At 29.3% G+C, this 17,881-nt stretch overlaps 1 protein-coding gene and 1 long non-coding RNA gene across 2 annotated transcripts; both read left to right on the top strand.

The window, feature by feature from the left end:
- The first annotated feature begins 144 nt into the window (after nt 1-144).
- On the top strand, nt 145-3,014 carry LOC130669951 (uncharacterized). Its single transcript, XM_057473115.1, has 4 exons — nt 145-248; nt 990-1,479; nt 1,540-2,568; nt 2,908-3,014. Exons 2-4 carry the CDS (start codon nt 1,062-1,064, stop codon nt 3,012-3,014), a joined length of 1,554 nt encoding a protein of 517 aa, XP_057329098.1. The 5' UTR covers nt 145-248; nt 990-1,061.
- Nucleotides 3,015-12,512: 9,498 nt separating this feature from the next.
- Nucleotides 12,513-16,260, top strand: LOC130669481 (uncharacterized). The gene is made up of 3 exons (XR_008990196.1): nt 12,513-12,669; nt 15,649-15,754; nt 16,052-16,260. It is a non-coding gene; the product is annotated as an uncharacterized LOC130669481 (long non-coding RNA).
- The last annotated feature ends 1,621 nt before the right edge of the window (nt 16,261-17,881 follow it).

Raw genomic sequence — 17,881 nt, 5'->3', positions numbered from 1 at the left:
TATATTTTCATTTGTTTATTTATGCATTCTGTCGTTAGTTACAGCTAAGAATTCAAAGAGAATAGACGCACGTATTCCGCAGATTATTTCGCGATTAAATATTTAACTTTATTATAAAAAATATTTTAATAATGATGATGTACTTAAAGTTTATTTTTTTATGTTTACTGTTTGTGAATTTCGTCAACTGCGATGACAGCGAGGAGTCTCCAAAATCAACGGGTTTATCAGTTTTTCACAATGATACGGTAATTAATCTATTGTTACTTATAATTTAATTTTAATTATAATTAAGAAGAAGGTTGGGCTGAGTGAAACATCATTTTCATAAAGAAAAGAAATTTTTTCATTTTTTATATTGTTAGTTACAGGTGGTAGAAAGGGGGGGAGTCGATTAATTCGATCGATGCTGGAAATTTAAAATTATCATTAACGAAAAAAAAAAATTTTTTTTCAAATGTTTGTTTCACTAGAGAATTTGAAAAATTTGAAATTGAATGTAATCACTGATTATAAGAAATAAAATTGCTTACGCGAAAAAAAAAGTAACTCACTTAAATTAAAATCTAAATAAAATTATAAGAATATTTGATCGCTCACTACTATTTTAATTATGGTCATTAATTGTTTACTATTGTGGATAATAAATTGTTTATAGGTTTTTAGTAAATTACTAATGATTTTAATTGGCAATAATAATAATTGAGATTTCGATTGTCAATTATAGAAGCGAATATTATATATATATAATTAGAATAACATTTTTGAATATTTAAATTTTTATAAGCAAAAAAAAATTTCGTGTAAGTCGCTCATGGCTCGTTTGTACATATACAAAAAGTTCTAAGAGCGTTCCCTTCAGTCCACGTACAATTTCGACACCCCACCGTTAAATAAAGAACAAGCTCTCAGCCGTCTGACTATAAATTTACTAGTTAAGTAATTGATACCGATAATGTTGCATAATTGGTTATAACATTTTTAAACAGAAACAACTACTTGAGCTGTGCTTTCCTGATAAATTGAACCCTGTGGTTATAACTGTTGACTTGATTGACATCATGTTCGAAATTTCAATGAACGAAAAGGTCAACGCGTCGATTGTAACAATCGATTATGATTTCAAGTCAACTGCGATGAAATGGTTCTATCCAAATCATCCTTCGTACATTCTATCAGCAGAGTCTGATAGAAAACTAAAAGCTCTTCTTCACGAAATAAAATCGTCGATTATTTGGAACGTCGAGTCATTGGTTTTCGTTGTTGATGAAAATTGTGGAAACGCAATGAAAGTACTGAGGATGGTGTGGGACAATGAAGCCCTTGGATCATTTTACGTTTGTCGAGATCAAGTCAACAAAAATACGATGGTGTATACATTTAACCCCTACACTGATAGAGCACCGAAACCCTGGAAAAGAGTTAAGAAGAAAACGAGTGATAATCGATGGACATTGTATAAGCAGACATTTAAAAACGGTAGGGTACTGCATTTAATTTGTGATTATATTTTTCATAAATGTTTAATTTTTGTTACAGATTCAGAATCGTGTCAAAGTTATCATTTTGACAAAACCAGAATTCTGGACGGTTTTCCAGTAAAAGGTTATGCACCTTATTCACTCCGTGATGTTTCATCAAATGAACTCGATTTTACCGGAAAGCCACGATTCGTTTTTGAAAAGATATTTTCAATGTTGAATGTCACACCGGTGATGCACTACCATTGGCCTCATGAAGTTTTACACTCTAACGGAACTAAAAAATTATTTAATAATAATATTTACGATGTATGGTTCGATTTAAAACCACTCGATATACTTTATTACGAATATCTCGATGTTATTCCTCTATACTCGGAAGACGGCTTCACGATAGTAACAAACTCACGTTCTACTCCAATCCTTGACGAAATTGTCGACAGTATGTTCAGTTATCAAAGTATGACACTCTCAATTATTATTCTAACTAGCATTTATGCACTTATCTTAGTCAATAATAAGTTCAATTTTGTCGAAACCTTTTTCGATATCGTTTTGTTGGTACTGAATATGGGGATGGCGACACGCATTGAGCGTTTATTTATGCGTATCACTTTTTTATCTGCATCTTTATTCATATTGATGTTTAATCCAGCATTAGAGGGTCAACTCATGGCGTTGCTTGCAAAACCGAGTTACCGTAGAGTTGAAAAATTGAATGATTTACATTCACATAAGTATAAAATATTTTTCGACGATAGTATCCGTGATTATATATTCGACACAGAAATATGGTCAAGTGATACTGATAAGGAATACTTGCATGAATCATATATAAATGGTTATGATAAATGCTACTATTACATTATGAGAGATTATGCAGGTTCGGTAGAATTTGGAATGTCAGAGTCGATTAAGGTAATTGATCCCGTTCCGATAAATTATTCACTTCCAGTAAATGTTTCTCATCTGATTAATGATTCGCGCCCGATTAATATGTCAAGTCCGTTAAAGTCTCCAAATTTGGAATATTATGAATCAATCACAAAAGATTCTTTAGCAGCTTGTATATTTGCTTATAAGTTTCGTAATTTCGCATATAACAGGGATCTATACATTTCAAAAGACATATTATTCAAGTCGTACAATGTGTTTATGAGTCGTAAACGTTGGAGTTTGAAAAATAAAATCGATAAAGCAGCAATGAATATTTTTGAAACCGGTCACATCCATTACGCCGAACGCTTTGAACTTTATAAAGAATTAAAACGAAAAAAAAAATTAGCTGCTAGAATTAAATCATATAAAAGTGGATTTGATCAATTAGAGTTTGAAGATTTTCGAATAGTTTATCTTTTCGGTACATTGAGCTTAATGTGGACAGTCACTGTTTTTATTTTTGAAATAATGTTCAAAAAATTAACAGAATTATCTGAAAAACGTTCGCAAAAATTAGAAACGAAACGTACTAAACTACGGCGAAAATTAGCATTGATCAATAAACAAACTGCCGTTGCTGAAACACGGGTTTAATTATTCGTATTGCTGTAATATTTAAAATACTTATCAAAGACGCCTTGTAAAGGACAAGGTTCCTTCCATAATAGAGTCGGGGTTTTGAATTTTAATCTACCGTTTTAAATATAATTTTCAAAAAAATTGGTGAATCGATTTTCTAAGTATTCGATTTGCAGAACATTCGATATTACCAAATTACAATCCGTAAATATTTTGCTTTCGTTCAAAGTTATTTAATTTTTGACCATGAAATTAAATAACAAATGATGTTAGGTTTTTATTTTATTAGTTTATAAAGTTGTATATTCTTTTTACTGCCCTTGAACTGAGTAATTAAATATTGCGTGTTCTGTTGTTTGACTTATGTATCTATTGATTGATATTGTGTGTCGCTAAAATGATTAACATTTGAATAAAATATATAAAGCTTGAAAATTGATCGCCCGTTGGCACAAAATTAAAATTTTTGTTTTTGATGGAATAAATCACATATAATTCTTATGGAAACTGTTCCTTGATGTGGGATTTCTATAGCAACTATATAAATATATATAGATATAGAGGAGACCGGGGTGCTATGGCCCCCTGGGGTACGAAGGCCCCCCTCAAAAATTAGGTAAAAAAATTTTGTTTTCATTTTCCGTCAAGTTATGACCTCTATAATGGTTTTATTATATTTTAGGTCGATATGTGATATGTGGGGCATAATGGACCACTCGAAAAAAAAATTGTAACGAAAAAATTATTTTTTTTCTATTTTCCATCAAGTTAATTTTTTCGTTACAATTTTTTTTTTGAGTGGTCCATTTTGCCCCACATATCACATATCGACCTAAAATATAATAAAACCATTATAGAAGTCATAACTTGACGGAAAATGAAAACAAAATTTTTTTATAATTTTTAGGGAGGGGGCCCCAGAAAAAAAAAATTTTTTTTTTGATTTTTTGCAAAATTTCGACTGATTCTTCCGAAATAGACGGAATTTAAATGAATTTGATGGTCAAAAGCCACAAGAAGAAAAAACCGGCTTAAGGGGCCCTTCGTGCCCCGGTCTCCTCTATACATATTAAAGAGGTTAAAAAAAAAATTTTGTTTCCACTTTTACCCTCAAAAAGTTTGAGTGCGGTAAAAAAAAATTATCACCACTTTTGAGTGAAAATTTTTAGATTAAGAGAGGTCGCACAAGAATTTTCAAAATCTAGAAAACATTCAAACAATCTAGTGTTTCATTTTCGCAAATTTGTATTTTGGAATAGCAAAAATTACTACTTATCAAATAAGCCATCTTCTAACAATTTTATCTAAAAACATGAATTTTGTGAAGCCGCGTAATAACTTCGAAGTTTTCAAATCTCAAACATGGAGAGAATTTTTTTTTACCATACCCTAATAACTTTTTGAAGGGTGAGAGTAAAAGCACAAAGATCAAGACTTTTTCTAAGCCACCGTAATTTATATATATACAGGGTGATTCAGAATGACCTTCACAGCGGGAAAATTTGAATAGAGGAGACGATTCTAAGCATAAAGTTCCTTAGCCATTTTTCAAAATTCTCAATAGTTTTTGAGTTATTTAAAATCTAAATTGACCAATCAAAGACATGCTTTGAGATTTAAAAAAAATTAAAAAGAATAACAAATAAGTTTGGCAGCGCCGCAACAGAAAACTTCAAGTTATACACTATTTATTTAATTTAAAAAGTTCGATTTGTCACAGAAAAGAAACAAAACACACAATTACAACATAGAATATATTCGTATATTTTGTTTTATCTTTTCTCTTTTTATAGAAAGAATATTTAGTGGAAAATAATGTTTTTATTAAAAATAAAGCTTTTGGAAATTCGACAAAAAAAAATTACAGATTTTTAATTATATGATGAGCAACGCAGATTAAAAAAAGAAATTTGAAAACTAATTGAATTATGTTTTACCAGAATAAAAGCAATTTCAAATAGACAAATATATAGATGAACACATTATTTTAAAATCGTTTATTTCGCTTGCTCTGTCTCGCTCAAGACTTTGCTAAGCGCTCATTGTACGTCATACTAAACATATTTGTAAAGATCGCGCGGATTGTCTTGTTAAACATCTTTCAAGTGATCTTTCTCAGTGATTAGCTATCTGACTATCTCGCTAATGGTCTTGCTGGTGATCTTTCTTAGAATTATGCTGGTGATCTTGCTGACCATCTGGCTGGTGGTCCTGCTGGTGGTCTTGCTGGTGGCCTTTCTGGTGGTCCTGCTGGTGATCAGCCAGATGGTCAGCAAGACCACCAGAAAGATCACCAGCAGGACCACAAGAAAGATCAACAGCAAGACCACCAGAAAGATCACCAGCGAGACCATCAGCAAAACCACCAGCAAGATCCCCAGCAAGACCACCAGCAAGACCATCAGCAAGATCACCAGTGAGACCACCAGCAAGACCTTCAGCATGACCACCAGCAAGACCGCCAGCAGGACCACAAGAAAGATCAACAGCAAAACCACCAGCAAGACCCCCAGCAAGACCTTCAGCAAGACCATCAGCAAGATCACCAGTGAGACCACCAGCAAGACCACCAGCGAGACCACCAGCCAGATGGTCAGCAAGATCACCAGAAAAATTCTAAGAAAGATCACCAGCAAGACCATTAGCGAGATAGTCAGATAGCTAATCACTGAGAAAGATCACTTGAAAGATGTTTAACAAGACAATCCGCGCGATCTTTACAAATGTGTTTAGTATGACGTACAATGAGCGCTTAGCAAAGTCTTGAGCGAGACAGAGCAAGCGAAATAAACGATTTTAAAATAATGTGGTCATCTATATATTTGTCTATTTGAAATTGCTTTTATTCTGGTAAAACATAATTCAATTAGTTTTCAAATTTCTTTTTTTAATCTGCGTTGCTCATCATATAATTAAAAATCTGTAATTTTTTTTTGTCGAATTTCCAAAAGCTTTATTTTTAATAAAAACATTATTTTCCACTAATTATTCTTTCTATAAAAAGAGAAAAGATAAAACAAAATATACGAATATATTCTATGTTGTAATTGTGTGTTTTGTTTCTTTTCTGTGACAAATCGAACTTTTTAAATTAAATAAATAGTGTATAACTTGAAGTTTACTGTTGCGGCGCTGCCAAACTTATTTGCTATTCTTTTTAATTTTTTTTAAATCTCAAAGCATGTCTTTGATTGGTCAATTTAGATTTTAAATAACTCAAAAACTATTGAGAATTTTGAAAAATGGCTAAGGAACTTTATGCTTAGAATCGTCTCCTCTATTTAAATTTTCCTGCTGTGAAGGTCATTCTGAATCACCCTTTATATATATATATACTGTAACATAAGCGAGGGTGAAAAGGATAATATAATATTATATTCAAAAGAATACGGAATTGACCTTTTTTCAATTAAGGCTTCAATTTTTTTTTTTTTAATTAATAAAATTTTAATACGGTTATGACAGTTGAAAGTCATTGCATATTTTTTAAAAGTGGGGGGCACTGACTGAGAATGCCCTTATAATTGTGTGTGTGTGTGTGTGTATATATAATTAAAATAATTATTGTACAGATGTGTGAAACGCTAAAACGAACCAATAATATTCTGAGCGTTATTACCCTCGCGGACTCGGGATTACTCCGAAATCATGGTGAAATTTCGGTGAAATCATAGTGGAAAGATAGTGAACCCATAGTGAAATGACAGTGAAATCACTGTAACTTTGTGCCATTTGCTTACTGTGTGATAATTATCATCCGATGGTAATTTTATGATGATTTCACCATCGATTCATAGTAGAATCACAATAGCATAACAGTCAATTTACAGTAGTATAGCTGTAAGTTGACAGTAGTCTCACTGTGTATTTACAGTGATTTCACTATCAGTTTATGCTGGATCTGCAGTGCTTCAGTCATGCTTTCTCAGTAATAATACCGTGATCATACAGTGATTTCACAGCAGTCTTACTATAGATTCTTCGTGAAATCACAATAATATCGCTGTGAATTGACAGTAATATTACTGTGATTTCTTAATCATTTAATCCTGGATCTGCTTAGTTTTCATCGAGATTTAGGGGCAATATTGAGATCCTATATTTATTGATTCAAAGATAATAATAATAAAATTAATAATAATATTATAATAGCAACAATAATCCTAATCTTGGTTTTTCAATAAATAATTTTTCTTGTTTAAAAAAATTATTTATTATCCCTTTGTATGACTTCATGTAATTCCTCTGGAGAATTAAATGCTATTTTTTACCCTCGGTAAAGAAGGAATTTTATTTTTTTTTAACGTACGATGGGACTCGAACTGCCGACCCTTCGATTGAAGAGCAGCTTAAGTCATGTACTTTAGCCCACTCGGCCACCACACGCATTCGGAACTAAATATTTAATCTGTTACTTGATGCTATTCAATACTATATATACTCAAGACTAAGTTATAAGAAAAATTATTTTATTAAATACTATAAAATTAAAAGAATACGATATTCATAAAAAAAAAAATGTTTGCCTTCATTTGTAAATCATCAAGTTTTCTGAACTGAAGAATATTTTATTCTAAATTATGATAAATAATAAATATTTACTATTGAAATATTAATCTAAATGATGTTCTCTTTATTTTTTGCAGTAGTTTAAATTCAATTTATACAGTTTTAAAAAAAAAGTTATTCAATTTTTTTATTTATTTATTTTTTTTTATAATTCTGAAGAATTTTACCGTCTTAAGCTTTTATAAAATTAACTAAATTAGATAATTACAGATAAAGTTTCGCTCGGAAATTCCTAAAATAGCTAAATTTATAATAAATAAAATACATATGTGCCCAAATATTTGCTAAACTTACAAACAATTATAGGAGCATTTATGAAATAATTGATATTATTTTTTTTTTCAATTCCATTTCTATCGATTAATGACATTAAAAATTCAAATTTTGATTTTGAAATTGGATTAATGATAGATGTACCGTATCAGATCACTATCAAAATAGAGTGAAATCATGGAGAAAACGCGAATAATTTGCTGTGAAAATATCATAGAGTCACAGTGCTAATACTACTAGGTTGTCATGGGATCACGGTAAATTCATGGTTAAACTACTATGAACTGACTGTGAAACTATTGTAAAGTCACAGAGTTAACACTATCAGATTACTATGGAATCACAGTGAATTCGTAGTGAAATCACGATAAACTGACTGTGAACCCATGATAAAGCCTCAGTGTTACCATTGTTGGGTTACCATAAATCGATAGCTGATCGACAGTAAAATTATCATGAAAGTATGGTAATTTTATTCTAAACCTACAAAAGAATCACAAGTGAAATCACTATGGAACTACCATAAAATTACTGTAAAATTACTATATAACCAGAGTGACGAAATGGCACAAAACGACTGTGAATTCACTATGAAATTACCATCAATACACAGTAAACTTACGGTAAAATTGATTTCACTGTGATTTCACTGTGATTTCACAGTAACCCCGAATCCGCGAGGGTATTTATCAGTTCATCACGTGGACACGGATAATTGTTAGACTTGATAAAAATATCGTGGAAAACTAGTAAACCTTGCAGTTTAACGTGTAAAATATTTTTTTAAACTAAATTGAATATTTTCATTAACATCAACTATTATTTTTTATATTAAATTTTACAAAATATTTACAGTTTACACGCAAAAAGAAAAAAAAACAATCACAGTTTCATGATTGCATGGTCGGGGTTCCATATTAGAAATTTAAAAAAAAAATACATTTCTAAATAATGATTTTACTCTCAGTAGTAAATTCTACAGTTTCAAATATACTTTGAATTATATAATCAGAAAAGATCCTAACATTATTATTTGAAAACATTTTTTTTTCTCGTGTATGAGATGTAAATTAATTAGTAAACTTTTATCCAATCAGTACCCATATAAAAAAAATTGTTTAAAAAACGTTGACTTTTTTGAACGTAAAAATGTAATACGATGACGAACTTTGAAACTGCCCCGATAAAATATGTTTAGATCCAAGCATATATGATTAGATCCAAATTTTGGCGCGATCCAAGCGGATCCAAACAGATCTGACAATATCCAAAGAGATCTCACTTTATCTAAGTAAATCCAAACAGATCTCAAAATATCAAAAGAGATCCAAACAGATCTCAAAATGTCTAAAGAGATCCAAATAAATTTCACTATATTCACGAATATATAAGTGTATCCAAGCAGATCTGCGTAAATGTCGATCTTGAAGAAATCTACATAGATTTAAGCACATATATCTAAAGAAGTTTCACTACATTCTAATGAATACATGTATAAGTATATTATACTTTAGACCATTCTAAAAACAATATATACTCATATCTTGGATTTTATTGCTATTATCTCTTAATGCTTTTGATGAACCTATGTATAACATATATCGAAAGTCAATTGATATTTAAATAAAAAAAATAGATGAATACTTTGGAAACATTGATCAAACTGATTTATTTTATTTATTCATTGCAATATCAAGTATATGATTTAAATAACGTATATATCAAAGTCAGTATACTGATTATACATATAGACACACATTTTTGGATATAGTCATAAATTCTTAGATATACGTATATCTGCTTGGATATGAATTATTTTTGCATCTATATATCCGCATACATACAATTGGGTCTGAGCAGATATAACAATATGTACTTATATCTGCTTGGATATAAATCTTTATATTTGCTTATATATAGTTGAATCTGAGCAGATATAACTATATATACTTGTATATGCATAGATATAAGCATATCTGCATGGATATCAATTTTTATATCTGCTTATATATAGTTGGATCTAAGCAGATATACTTATATATGCTTGGATATGCGTATATCTACTTGGATATCAATCTTAATACATCTCTATATCTGCTTATATATGCTTATATCTAGCAAGATTAAATATTTGGATGTGTTTGGATATAAACAGATATAACGAGATCCAGACATATCTGGTTGGATCCAAACGTTTTTTATCATTATACCAAATATAAGTCTCAACGCAATATTTTTAAGCACTACACTTAAACTCGTTTAAGTCATACGCTTAAATCGAGTTTTAGCGCCACCGCAAAACTCATATCAGCACTACACTCAAATCCTTACACTCATAAATTGACAGAACTAGAAAAAAAAGGTTATGGAAATAAATATTGCTATAGATTAAAGAAATGACAATAAACCCATTTATTGATAATACTTGATGATAGGATGATGAATTCCACTCGGTTAATTTATTTTTCACCCAGGAATCCATAAATGATTATTTTTAATTCCAATTATGTAAATAATCTTTTAAAGGCTCTTAAGAACGATGAATAGGTTAAAGGTATAATATAAACACGGGGAAAAAAGATGCAAAATACGCGCTGAGTCTTACGCGGGAACTTGTTTTACTATACTCTCTGGACTTGCTATAGTATCGTACGGAAAATATAAGTCACTCACTTAAACAGAGTATTGCGATAATACTTAAACTTTTTTATATCATATTCGCAATACCAATTTATTAAAAAAGTGTATACCAATCGGACTTAAACTTTTTTTTCAGTGTATGGTCTCTCTCGATCACCACATAATGAAATATAACTCGTTCTTTAATTTAAATAATGTTATCAACAAAAAAATAGAAAAAATAGCGTTTTCAAAATTATTCTCGGATATTTTATATTAGGGGTGTGCGAATACTCGAAACTTCGAATTATTCGAGGCGAATCGAACCAAACAATTCGATTCAAGATTCACCTCGAAGATTCGAAATGTTCGAATAGTTCGAATAATTTGAAAGGTTCGAATACTTCGAAAGATTCGAATAGTATCGAAACTTTACCGAATCTTCGGTAAATAGGGGAGCCTAGGGCACGAGGCCTCCCTCAAAAATTAGGTAAAAAATTTTTTTCTATTTTCCGTCAAGTTATGACCTCTATAATGTTTTTATCATATTTGAGGCCAATATGTGATATGTGGGGTAAAATGGATCAATTAAAAAAAAAAATTAACTTGACGGAAAATTAAAAAAAAAATAATTTTTTCGTTGCAATTTTTTTATCGAGTGGTCCATTATACCCCACATATCACATATTGGCCTAAAATATCATAAAAACATTATTGAGGTTATAACTTGACGGAAAATAAAAAAAAATTTTTATCTAATTTTTGAGGGGGGCCTTCATATGAAAAATAAAAATATTTAAAAAAGTTTATTTTAAGTGGAAAGATAATGAATAATAAAAAAAAACAATTATTTAAAATAATTTTTATATTTTATACAAAATATGGCCGTGCTTGCCGCACGCGACGCTTACTACTATCTCTGTTAGGCTCTTGCTAATATATACAACTACATATGATTATATGCAGCCATCTATCGATAATGTTCGTTAAAGAAATATTTATTGACTATATTAATAAATATTATTTGGTGAAAATAAATATTTATTCAAGTCAAAGAAGGCTTTGTTGATATTACGAATATTTATTTGAGATAAACCATAGAATGATTTAATTGTAATAAATATTTATTTCTCTCAAAGAAACTTCTCACAAGAGTTTTAATAAATCTAGTTTATTACTCTCAAATAAATCCTTTTATCAGTACACGCTTAGCTATCGAATCTTGGCAGATTAAAAAAGGGCCAACGCTGGCCCAATTTTCATCATTGGCGGTTCCTACCTGGGATATACAGTTCATATATAATTGTATATAATTAAAAATAATTGAAAGTTACAAAAAAATCACGAAAATTACATTTACAAAAATGGACATCAAACAGGCTTATTATGTCAAGATTGTTCGATCGTAAATGCATGTTGACTGGAAATGACTTTTGAAATTTTCCCCGTGACGAGTCTCAAACCCAATTAAATTGCAATTTTACATTCAAATGAGATAAAAATAATTATACTATCAAATCAATCATAGAGAATGAAAAGTTCTACTAAAGACTAAAAACTAATAAATAATTATTCGATATTATAAAATTCATAGTTTATCGAATTACATATTAACTGGTACTTCATTAGCATGATCATCATCATTCAATCTAGAGCAGATATGTTATGGATCAGGCAAATAATATAATATTTATTATAAAAAAATTTTATAGTTTGCGACTAAGCATTGTAGCAAATATTGTTAGTTATTTTTCTTGTTCAGTATTTCATTTTTTTTAATTGTTTACGATAACTTTGTTATCGAGTTGACATTTGAAATAATAAATAATAAACTTTTATCAGCATAATTGCTGGAATATTCTCTATCATATCGTGGCAATTTTTTTTTTACTCATACTACTACTACTACTACTACTACTACTACTACTACTACTACCACTACTAATATTTGAAAAAGTTGCTTTTCATCACGTATACACGTTTTTAGGTAGAAAAACGTTTATATTGTAACATTGTTTACGATAGCTTTGTTGTCGAGCTGACATTTGAAACAATAAATAATGAAACTTATATCAGTATAATTGCTGCAATATTCTCTATGATATTGGACAAGGTTGCTGCTGACGCAAATGAGTTTTCAGGTATAAAAATGTCCATTTTTCGGTGATTGGTACGCAGAAGCTCACAGAAATTCAACGAAGCATTACTGGTAAGAAATAATTATTTTTCTTTAATATTTAAAAAAATAAAATATAATTGATTTTTTCTGCATAAAAAATATCCAGGGACGCTTGTATAGAATTTATATGTTAAATAAAATTTTATATATATATACGTATGTATATGGGGCATTCCACGCCAAATCGACCACTTTTGAACCCTACCCCTTTAGATTTGGCTGAAAATTTTTTCTCTATTTGTACCCCATCAAAAACGTATCTCAAAATTTTTTTTTAAATTTTTTCACCCAACCAAAAAAAAGTTATAAATTTTTGAAAAAATGGCTTTTTTTATTTAAAATAACTATATCATTTTTTTTAAATTCGAGTGTTTGGGAGGTTTTTTTTTTTTAATTTTTGTTTTTAAATGTACTTTTCGAAAAAAAATACAAAAAAATTACTGCAACCTATCTTCATTGTTTTTTTTTTTTTTTTATTTTTGGAAACAATCAAAAATTTTTCGATGTTTACCATTTTTGATTTTTGATTTTTTTTTTTTCTTATAAAACTGACATTTTCTGCAAATCTCCATATTTTTTTTTTAGTTTTAGATCGATGTTATTTCGATTTATATTTTTTATTCCCAGTTGAAAAACAAAATTCTTTTTAACTAGCCTTATTTCTCATGACACCATGCTTAAAATTTTTGAGAGTGCTCAGAAAACCTTGAAATTTAGAAAAAAAAATAAAAACAATAAATTTAAATGGTAATCATCGAAATAATTTGAATTTTGTTAGAAAAATCAAGTTTAAAAATAGAAGGACTTTCTGAATAATTTGTTTATATTTTTTTCTGAAAACTACACGGAAAAAAAAATTCTACCAAAATTTACGATGTTAACATCGTAATCTCGGACTAGACTTTTATTAATGTCAATTTTTAAATGTTTTATTTCAAAATTTATTATGTGGGCTATTTTTTTTACTATTTAACATCGTAATTTCAACAAAGACTTTTAGGATTAAAAATTACTGCAAAAATTACAATTTAACATCGTAAAAAAAAATAAATAAAAATTACACTTTAAAAACTATATTTATTCATACATTTAATATTTCTATTTACTTTTTAACAAAATAAATATTACAGTGCTGCCTCTGTTATAATACGATGGAAGCTATAAAAAGTACGATGTTACATCGTACTTTTTAAATAGTAACTGGGTCCTCCGCAAGTCGTTTATATGGATCTTAAAAACAACATATAGTGTAGGCCCTTCAGTGGCCGAGTGGTCCAAGGCGTCGGACACTTCGCACTCAAAAGGACTCGGGCTCGAATCCAACTGCCGAACAATTATTATTTTAATCTTTTATTTAAAATTTCTCTTCAAATTTTACGATGTTACATCGTAATTTATATTAAAGAGCTTAAGACTTCGTATTGTTTGTCTGAAGTATTATTTCTTAAATGAAATTTCCAACCCTACATCGTAAAAATTACGATGTGAAAAGTCTAGTCCACCAATACAATAATTAATAGGACAAATTACGATGTTAGCATTGTAAATTTAACTAGGATTTTTTTTCCGTGTACATTTAAAAACAAAGAAAATATAAAAAAAGAGTTTTCATTTGGTTCATTTTTGGACAAATGCTGGAAAATCGAAAACAATTTCTTCTACACTCATTGTTTTATGGTTGAAGAACGGTGTTATGAGAAATAAGGCTATAGTTAAAAAAAATTTGTTTTTCAACTAGGAATAAAAAATATAAATCGAAAAAACATCCCTCCAAAAAAATTTGAGGATTTGCAGAAAATGTCAGTTTTATATGAAAAAAAAAAATAAAAAATAAAGAATGGTAAGCATCGAAAAATTTTTTATTTTTTTCAAAAATCTAAAAAAAAACAATGAAGATAGGTTGCGATAATTTTTTTGTATCTTTTTTCGAAAAGTACATTTAAAAACAAAAATTTTGAAAAAAAAAAAACGTCTCAATCAGTCGAATTTTGAAAAAGTTATAGCTATTTTAAATGAATCGTTCATTTGAGAAACCTCATAAGTCAAGAAAACAAAATTTTTCAGGAAACACAAAAAAACTTTTTTTTGGAAAAACTTGACATTAAAATAATAAATAAATAATTGAATACAATAATGTTAGCGTCTCTGAAAAAGATTCCAACACGAAATATTTAATTTTTTAAATGAAACTACTTAAAAAAATTATTTAAAGTTGATTGACGTATGGGGTTTCTCAAACAAACCGGAAAAATAAGTTATAAAATCATTGTTTTTTTAAATGTTTCCACTCAAATCATTTATTACACTGATAAAATGAAGTATTAAATATGTATTTGAACTCTGAAACTCAGAAATTACAAAAAATTATAATTAATTTAAATATTTTAATCAGTCATATAACAGTCAACAATAAAACGACATTTGAAATTAATTTCCCAAGAAAGCGCGAATTTTAAATAAAAAAAATAAAAAAATTATTTCTGTAAAACTAAAACTGCATACACTGATAGAAGGATTTTTTAATATTTAATAAGCCTTATTAACTGTTAATAAATGATTTTTTAACATGAGATGAGTTAATAAATATTTATTAACAGTTGATAAATCATTTATTTAATGCGATTTTTTAACAGTTAATAAATATTTAGTAACAGTTAACAAATAGTTATTAATAGTAAATAAATCATTCATTAAAGACAATTTATTAACTGTTAATAAATCATTTATTAAAACAGTTAAATAAAAAGTGAGCATAAAAGCTTTACTTTGACACTTTTTGTAACCTCACAACTTCAATAAATAATAAAATTTAATTAGATGAGATCGATTTATAGTTCTCTTATAAAAAAAATAGAGAAAATAAAAGGAATAAAAAAAAAAATAGTTGTAATTTATTAATATTTAATAAATTCTTCTATCAGTGTGCATATATATTTTTAATTATACCTCTGTACTATTGTAATTACTGTATTATTTAAATTGAATAATTGTTTTACTTTTCCGCTTCAGGATATAAAATAAAAAAATGTCGAAAATAATTTTATTATTATCAATTTTCGTATTGATTGGTCTCTATGTTGGTGCAGCTACAGCTGCAGGCTGTGATGGCCAGTGGGTAAGTAATTATCATAACACAGTGAAAGAAAAAAAAAATTACACGCAAAGAATTTTGAGTAAAAATTGCCCATAAAGTTTGGTACTGTAAGGATATCTAGTCAGTAACCAAACTTTTATTATGTTGTTAGTAGAAATTGCACTTTACTTATATGCTATCGAATAGTATATTTTATAATGTGGATGGGGAAAATTTCGATATTTTCCACGTGTCCTCACAGTATTATATTTTTTAGGTAATTTTTACTGAAAATTTCTACTGAAAAATGAAAATTCGATAAAATATAAATTTTTTTAGTGCCATCCATCAGAAGGATACAAGTGTTGTGCAGGACATTCATGCAGTTCGTACGCTTGGCAAGGTAAATGCAAAAATGATCATCAAGCTGAAGCAGACCAAATGGCGGCAGCACCCACGGGAAAATAATTATAACATACAGTGAAGATTAATAAATGCATTGTATCAATTAATAAAAATCTCTTGTTGACAAACAAAATTTTACTGTACGTGTTTTCATTCTCAAGAGATGTTTCTGATATTCTTTAGATAACCTGTACGAAGTCGCAGTTAATGATTTATTAATTTTTTTTATTATGAATAGTTATTTATATTTTTTTTAACTTCCCGCTAAGAAAATTGAAAATTTTCAGAAATTCGGGATGTGATTGGTTTCGGTCCGATTTACGAAAATCGAATTTCTAAGAAATTTTAACGTTTTGAGCTTCTAGGAAGCTATTCTGACTCATTTCAAGATGATGTCTGAGTGTATGTATGTACGTATGTAAATACCTGTATCTTTTGAACGGAGAAACCGATAGGAATTTTATCGATCACTGGAACTTCACCTGCTCCAAAAAATGACAGCTGTACTGGCAAAAGGTTTTCTCTGTAGTTTCCCCTTGTCGTTACAGCCCCACGGCAAAAAGCTCGGATATAGGACACCATGTAATGCAATGATGCAGTACAGAAGCTCAAGTCGGTCCACAGCTGCATGAAAAAGAGAAGGGAATAAAAAAGGTAGCATTTGCGATTAAAGGCAAAAAAGTGTAAAAGAAAGACAAGGCTATATACACTGTTAACAATAATAAAAAAATCTGTCTATCAGTTGACCCTGCGGGCCAGCCCTAAAACTTCCCGCTGTTTTCGAGCTCCTCGAGCTCGAAAACATTATTATGGGAACATTTTCGAGCTCTTCGAGCTCGAAACTATTTTTGTATGCCATTGTGTTCGAGAAAACCGTTTTTTTGCACCTTGGAAAAAATGTTTTTATAAAATTTTATAAAAAAATATAAAATTTTGTAAGATTTTATAAAATTTCGCAGCAAAATTTTATAAAAATTCATACAATTTTATAGAATTTTATAAAATTTTATAAAATTCAATAAAATTTTATAAATTTCTGGTAGAGCACTTGGCGTGATACCGAATTGGTCTGAGTTCGATTCCCAGTTCGGGCTATCTATATTTTTCTAAATTTATCTATAAATTGTCTTATTGAGAAGGTCATTTGCATGTTTGCATGTTTAGGTTTCCACTATATTTAAATGGCCCCAGATTTCTGGACAAATTCTGACCACAGTCTGACTCGAATCTTGACCAATAATCTTGGTCAAGAATCTGCACGGAGAAAAAAATATTGTTCTCAGAAGTATACTGTATAGTTACAGTAACAATACGCAATAGTTATCTAATAGATTGTTATTGCAACGATCTAACTGTATCGTTCTGACAACAATACGGTAGATAGCTCTGAGACCTATACCCCTGTTGAAAATATCCAATAGATTCCAATAAAAAAGAATCATATCAGAATCTATTGTGCTTTTGTCGCAGTAATTCCTTTTACAAACCAATACCGATTTTATAGTGGAATAATCCAATGGGGGTGGATAACGTTCTATTGGAGTATATAAGTAAGAATATTTTTTATGTGGATATCCAGTTATGCCAATGGACATGGTTTATCTTATGTCAATATATTGGGCTATTCAGATAAAGTCTATTTTGTCTTTTATAAATTTCAAGAGGATGATCCTTTTAGAATTTACAACTCACACTTTTGGTCTTGATTAGGCTCCTTGAGCTCGAAAACAGCGGGATGTTTTGGGGCTGGCCCGCAGGGCCAAC

The sequence above is a fragment of the Microplitis mediator genome, chromosome 6, assembly GCF_029852145.1.
Source record: "Microplitis mediator isolate UGA2020A chromosome 6, iyMicMedi2.1, whole genome shotgun sequence".
Lineage (NCBI taxonomy): Eukaryota > Metazoa > Arthropoda > Insecta > Hymenoptera > Braconidae > Microplitis > Microplitis mediator.
The sequence above is the reverse complement of the archived record's forward strand: the minus strand, read 5'-3'. Positions and strand labels throughout refer to the sequence as shown.

Bases quoted from the DNA above. Each gene is read 5' to 3' on its own strand.
- LOC130669951 (XM_057473115.1), top strand. From the start codon at position 1,062: ATGTTCGAAATTTCAATGAACGAAAAGGTCAACGCGTCGATTGTAACA. The intron at 1,480-1,539 runs GTAGGGTACTGC...TTTTTGTTACAG, and splicing joins TAAGCAGACATTTAAAAACG to ATTCAGAATCGTGTCAAAGT. The intron at 2,569-2,907 runs GTAATTTCGCAT...AAAAATTAACAG, and splicing joins TATATTTGCTTATAAGTTTC to AATTATCTGAAAAACGTTCG.